Below are 6,850 nucleotides of genomic sequence, written 5' to 3'. Positions count from 1 at the left end.
TATATCTGGCTTTATAGTGATATAAAATTAACCTCAAGACTTGGATTATGAAATAAGTGACTTCTGAAGGTAACTGTACAGAATTTTATTTAGAGAATTAAAAGTTTGTAGGAGTGGAAGTAAATTCTCCCAAGAGTTTACATTTTTGTATTTGTAAAGAATTTTAGAGTTGTGCTCTACTTTGTGGTAGTCTGTCATATGAACTCATCACATTAACATGGAAGCTTGTGGTTGTGGTTAAAGTTCAAGAGGTGTAAATACTTTTGTAAGGTACTGAAATGATCTGTGGTCACAGTGTAAAATCTCTATTTAATTGACTCTAAAATACATTTACTTTCTCAGTGTAACACACTAAAAATTGTATGCGTACATTTGTGCACCTGTAACAGGAGATGTAATGGGACCAACTCTAAACAACTTGGATAAACTGCTGAGGCTGCCCTTTGGCTGTGGAGAGCAGAACATGATTCACTTTGCGCCCAATGTTTTTGTTCTGAAGTACCTTCAGAAGACCGGGCAGCTGAGTCCTGAGGTTGAAAACGAAGCCACAGACTATCTGCTTCAAGGTAATGAAACTGGAGGCCAGGTTTTTCTCTTACATTCATATGTATTTCTACCTGTGTGGAGTAGGACCAAGTTACAGGTCCTGGCACAGGGTCACAGCATCAGTGGTCAGGCCAACATAAAGCTCTAAAGCAGTCCATCCTGACAAAAATAAAACCTTCACAAAAAAAAACTCTACAAGCCTACTTCAATTGATAGAGACCCTCCTAATAAAGTTGAGACCGTTTCCACTAAACAAAGCAGTTACAAAGAAATCTAAATCTAATTTACTAAGAATTAGTATGAAAATTATTAACACACACACAACTGACTACCAATGTATACAGACATATTAACCATGAAACAAAAAGCAAAAACAAAGGTTTCAGTTCACTTTGTCCCTCAGCTTCACCCAGTGGTCTAACCCAATAAGATGGATAATTAGATAAAATCTGCCATAATGTGTGCACTCCATGAAGCTAGCCCTCAGGAAGTTGCCCTCAAAGAAAAAGAAATTAGTTTTCAATGAAAGCATAACAATGCAAATTGTCTCTTGTCTATTAGTGAGGAAGATGCTTTGCAGCACCCTCACAACCTGAGTCAAACAGAAAATTCCTACCTTACCCTTGAAAAATTGCATTTTCTGCTTTCTTTTGCTTTTTTTTTACACTTTCTAAGTACCTCTTGACCGTTCAAGTTGGCAAGGAACTCAGTAAAACAAGGGGACAACAAGATAATCCACAATTTACCAAGTCTGTTATTTTCTATTCTGTAGTTTACCTTCATTCTAAGTGGATGATCTGCAAACAAGTTGCGAACACAAGTGTGTCTCAAAAATATAAATATTTTCAATATGTTCATGTCGGAAAGTGAAACTGTCAGGTCATCTACATTGTTGGGGCTGGTGTTGCGCATCTTCCTCTTGACAATATCCCATTGATTCTGTATGGGGTTCAGGTCAGGCCAGTTTGCTGACCAATCAAGAACAGGAACATCATGGTCACTGAACCAGCTTCCGCTACCTTTGCCAGTGTGGGTCGGTGCCACGTCCTGCCAGAAAATGGAATGACAATCTCCATAAGGCTCGCCAGCAGATGAAAGCATGAAGTGCTTTAAAAAAAAAATCATGGCAGACGGCTGTACTGAATGTGAAGTTCAGAAAACACGTTGGACCAAGATCAGCAGATGTCATTTCACCCAAACTTTCGGAATGTGAAAACTTCACATCTGAATTTTTCTTCTTGATGCTGGGAAATACAAATTTCACTTTCACCTGCAGCTGCTCTCAATTTATATATTTTCCCTTCCCCATCAACTCAGCAACCCACTGACCCAGACTGAGAAAACATTTGGAGGTTCAGAAAATATTTTCAAATATTTTGACTTAATTAGCTAATTAGGGTGTGACACCATGAGTCCCCACTATTTAATGTTTTCACAAATTTTCTCAGACACTAAAGTTTCCATAAGCTATTATTATCATCAAAATAACAAGACATAAAGGCTTGAGATATTTAATTCTGTGTGTAATGAATATATTTTATGAGTTTCACTTTCTGAAATGAGTGACCATGTTTCCATGAATAAACTTATGAAGACATAAACTTTCACATTTTGGATTGTAGATCAGAAATTGCATCACTAAGCCTTACTAACATTATTTCTTCTCTCTTTTTACATTTTCTTCTATTAATATGAAAAGTGGGTGCTTGGACAAGACTTATAATTATCAATGCCACACACTGGTCACTGTACTCATGAAAATAAGAGTATTCACAAATTCTGCATGGGAAACTCAGGGAGTTAATCATTCCAGATATTTCTCCTCTTCACAGCAAATCTGTTCTCTGTTGTCATCCAGGTTACCAGAGACAGCTGACCTATAAACGGCAGGATGGCTCGTACAGTGCGTTTGGTGAAAGGGATTCCTCCGGCAGTATGTGGTAAGCCATTGCAATTGTAGTAAATGAGTTTTACATCCATACACACGACGCGTGTCTAGTCGTTCAGAGTTTCCTGGAATAAAGGCATTTGGGAAGAGTGGAAAATTTATAATGCAAGAAATTAATAATTCAAAAATAACAAATTCTAATTTAGCATGCAGTTTTACTTATTTACATAACTATATACATACACTATGTGTAATATTTTATTTGCTAAATAAAATATTAAATTTATTAGAATGAAGTAGTTTTTATTTTTCATAGAGCCAGTTAGCTCTTAAACAGAAATGTATCCCGGCAGTGCGGAGTTCCTGTGCTTGTAATTTAAGGTCTCATTCTTAATGTTCATTCCTCCTGTTGATTTATGAGCTCCGGTGGGTATTGTGATGTTTAATAGAGCTAAGACTGTAAAACAGCAGGTTTTATAAACGACAGGCGATTGAAAACAAACATTATGATTGGCTCCCTGAGGCAGGTAAAATTTATTCTCATCAAAATTTACCTCTGCAGTTTTGACCCTGTAAACTCTAAATGCCATGATTGGAGTCAGTATTATATGTTGTCTGGAGCCTTTACCTTTTTTTTTTATTCCTTGTAAAGTTAAAGTTATGAATACTATCTAATGACTCATTATGCTTAGTGTAATTGGTGATATTAAACTGTTGTGGTAGGATTTAAATCTTCTTAATGAGAGCATGTGAGGATGTGACAAGCAGTAGTTTGGGGTTTTCTTGCAGTGCTTGGGGCAACAAATGTGGTTTGTGGGCACTAAATAAATAGTGAACTATGAGTAAACCTGCAACAGACACTTCATAAATCAATCAGCAACACATTTACCTCCAAAACAAACCGGCTTTTTGTTGATGTTCCAGAGTTCATGAGTGGAGCACTTCTTTAATTGCCTGCTGTAATGTTGTGTTAATATTTCCCAGCATTTAAAAAACATTTTACAGGGGAAATTGGTGGAATATAGTAATCTTGAATAAATGACAGCAGCTGGCAGTGAATTAGGGTGCAGTATTTACCATTTTCCATGCCAGGGCAGTTAAAAGTTCACAGAATTAATCTAAAGCTAAATGAGTGGCACTAGGAAGAGTCTTGCTTAGAAGTAAAAACTTAGTATTTTTGTAGGTTAACCAGAAGGATTGACTGCTTTTTGTTTGTTTTATGAATTGTGCCATACTTTAAGACTTAAATCTGTGGCATTCATCTTTTTTAAAAATGTGTTTTATTACAGATTTGCTGAAACTGTTACCATTTTGTATTTCACATAGCATAATGTGAAACAAATTATGGGAAAGGCAAAAAAGATCAAGCTGCTCCTCTTCCCAAATGTGGAAATGCATCGCTCACTGTCAAAAACAAACAGTCAACCTTTAATTTTTTATGTGTTAATGTTTACTTTTTTAGTTATTCTATTTTATTTGGCTAAAAATAAATTGAGACAAGATACTCTGTGTCTCTACAGTCTGAAATCACAGAAATGGATTCCCTACCTTATGCAAAAGCAGTATCAATTATTTAGTTTATGTTATTTAATTAATACACTTAACCGATTACGTATATCAGTAGTCAGACATTGCACTTCATAGGAAGGCCTGTTTTGTGTGTAAGTCTTATAATAATGCAAAAGACCTTGTAAAGACCTAAACTGAAGCTGGTGAGATGGTGCTATTATCCACACATTGGCTGAAAGTTCACTCAGAGAATAAGAAGCCACTGTCCTACAAAAGCAACATTGAAACTTAGATTAGAGTTTGCAAAATGCATTCAAGGCACAAAAATGTAAATTTTTGCAAAAACTGAAATATAACTGCTTAATGATCTTTGTTGAGTTTGGAGGAAAAAAGACGGGACGCTTCTAAACGTGGGAACGCCATCCTGGTTGTGGCGTATTAGATTTGCACATCCCACAAAACACATCATGTTTTGTGGGTATTTTTCTGCATGAAGGACTGCTGCATTTCACAAAGTAGATGAAAACAAGAGAGCATTACCAAGTAAAACACACACACACACACACATAAAGTTATGTACACTCTAAAAATTGGTTTTCAAGAAATATACTTTTGCAATAAATTATGTAAAGTCTCAAAAACAGTTGTTTTTTTTAATTAAGCTTTTCTTTATTTTTACAAGCTGGTGCTACCAGGAAATATGTGTTTGTCAATAGATCCCTTTAAGGCTAGGTGGCTAAATACCAGGTCAACACATTTTACTACTTAGTCCTTTATCTTTTTGATAGATAATGTTTTTCTATAAAGTAATCATCCAGAGAGAATCTGGACAGTTTTAAGTCCAAATCATAACATTCCTAGTAAAACCGCAGCCAAGTTAGATTTATTATGAAGCCTCTTTTAGATATACTCTCAGGGAGAGGAGCTGGAGAGGAGTGATTTCTAAGAAGGAAGTTAGAAAACAGGGAAGAGGAAGAAAATGACTAGGAGAATTCTCTAGCTTGGAGGTTGAGGGGCGGAAGTCAGCTTCCCTTGTGCTTCCTTCCTTTCCCAAAGCACTTCACATTTACACTCCAGAGCTTTTCCTTGAGGGTGAACATTTAAAGCCAGAACTGCGGCATCAGTTTTGTCTCAGGGGAGGAATAATCCAGCTTCCAGTCAGGAAAGATTTTATGTTTTTGGTTTATGAGTGTACGTACCATTCTTTTTTTTTCCTACCATTTCCCCTGTTGCTATTTTCTTGGATTATGATCTCACTTATGGGCCACATTAGGAAAGTAAAGTGTGACCTGTTTGTGTTTTCCTTCCTTTCCATCTCATTTTTCTTTCTTTGCTTCGTAAACAACTTACCTCACCTATAGTTACCTAACTATGGTCAGGGTTGCTGTAATGGAAGACTTGCTGTCACATCAGTTATTGGCCAAAGACAGCAGCTTCCACTCACTACCAGGAGGTCTATTGTTTATATATATTTATGATCTCAGCCATGAACCCAGGGCTGACCTGGCTGTACTCCATCGCTCCACAGACTCTTCTCCGCTGCAGACTCTTCACTGAAACCGTAGCTCATGAACCTTCATTTGCACTCCCGGGCCTTCCGGATTCACAAACCTTCATCCCTAGGATCTGTGCTTTCATAAGTTGAGGAATGCTTTTGGGGAATGTTTTACTCCCAACGAGAAACATGCTCGATTGGCTTGTGTGCAGTTTCACATTCTCAAGAGCACAGCTGTTGCATCCGGTTGCACTGATCAAACTGCCCATCTGCTCCCCTCGTCATTCCTTTCTTCTTCTTTCCATTTCATCAAATCATCTATACATTCCTGTCCTCTGATGACAAATTGAAAGCGGGTGGCTCTTTGAAAAATACTTTTAGATCGAGTTGTTGTCCTTTAAGGGGCGACGTGTATTTACAGATGTTTGTTAGAAAGTACTGTAAATGCTCATCAAGGATCTTCATTTTTTCCCTCTTCCCTGCTTTTTTATCTCCACTCACCTGTCTTCTAGGCTGACAGCGTTTGTTCTGAAGTCCTTTGCTCAGTCTCGGGGATTTATCTTCATTGACCCTGAAGAGCTCCAGGCAGCCAAGTCCTGGCTTATCAAACATCAGCGAGAAGATGGTTCCTTTCCTGCTATGGGACGCATCCTCAATAAAGACCTGCAGGTAGGTCTATGTTTGGATAGATGTAAATTTGAAGCAGTTTGCTGTTTTTCTACCTGCTAATTTAAATCTAAATCAGTAACGCAACAAAGAAAGCTGGCTGTTGTTTTGTCACATTTAAGACTTAATTAACCAAATCAGGCAATCCCTGTTTCTTTCCAGTACTGCCCATCTGGGTTTGTTTGCGAGTGTTCTGTCAAATGGTTTACTTTCCTAATGTGTAAGGAAATTGGATTCCACCCATGAAAAATATATCTGTCAATCCAAACATCTAATTCTGATGTGTTGTTTATTGGGCTGTATAGTTGATGTTTGAAGGTACATGGCAGATTGAGAATTTAACAACTTATTTGTTTTACATGCACTACTGCCTTGTTGGAATAATTGCCTGGGACCTCAGCCTAATTCTGGATACCATAGACGTCACACACTGCTGTGTGATGATATCCTCACCAACACAACCACACTGGCAGCCAGTGGATGTGTTGGTCATTCTGGCATGAACAGCACATTTTATTTCCTCCAAGTTTTCTGGATTGTCCCTGGTGTTATCATCCTGGAGGCCTGAAATTGACCTAATGGCATGGATTTCTCTCAGGTTAGAGCAGACGCTATTTGACCGATGCTCACAGGTTCTGTTAATCGGGCGCCTGATTCTCATCACCTCAAGCAACAGAACCTCTAAGCATGTCTCCACTGCAAGAAATAAAGCTTTTTGGCAGTTTTTAATGGCAAATCTGCTATTC

The 6,850-nt window shown here is 37.7% G+C and overlaps 1 protein-coding gene across 4 annotated transcripts in view; it reads left to right on the top strand.

Moving 5' to 3' along the window:
* cpamd8 (C3 and PZP like alpha-2-macroglobulin domain containing 8) overlaps window positions 1-6,850 on the top strand; it is a 41,610-nt gene that overhangs the window by 20,815 nt on the left and 13,945 nt on the right. For all 4 annotated transcript variants that reach the window (XM_055049366.1, XM_055049375.1, XM_055049358.1 and 1 more), the window contains exons 27-29: window positions 390-566; window positions 2,405-2,486; window positions 5,951-6,107. In XM_055049366.1, the coding sequence (XP_054905341.1) occupies window positions 390-566; window positions 2,405-2,486; window positions 5,951-6,107 (416 nt within the window). The remainder of the gene's footprint in view (window positions 1-389; window positions 567-2,404; window positions 2,487-5,950; window positions 6,108-6,850) is intronic.

The sequence above is a fragment of the Poeciliopsis prolifica genome, unplaced genomic scaffold (genome assembly GCF_027474105.1).
Source record: "Poeciliopsis prolifica strain line A6 unplaced genomic scaffold, Auburn_PproV2 SCAFFOLD002, whole genome shotgun sequence".
Lineage (NCBI taxonomy): Eukaryota > Metazoa > Chordata > Actinopteri > Cyprinodontiformes > Poeciliidae > Poeciliopsis > Poeciliopsis prolifica.
This window is presented reverse-complemented; position numbering and strand designations above follow the sequence as displayed.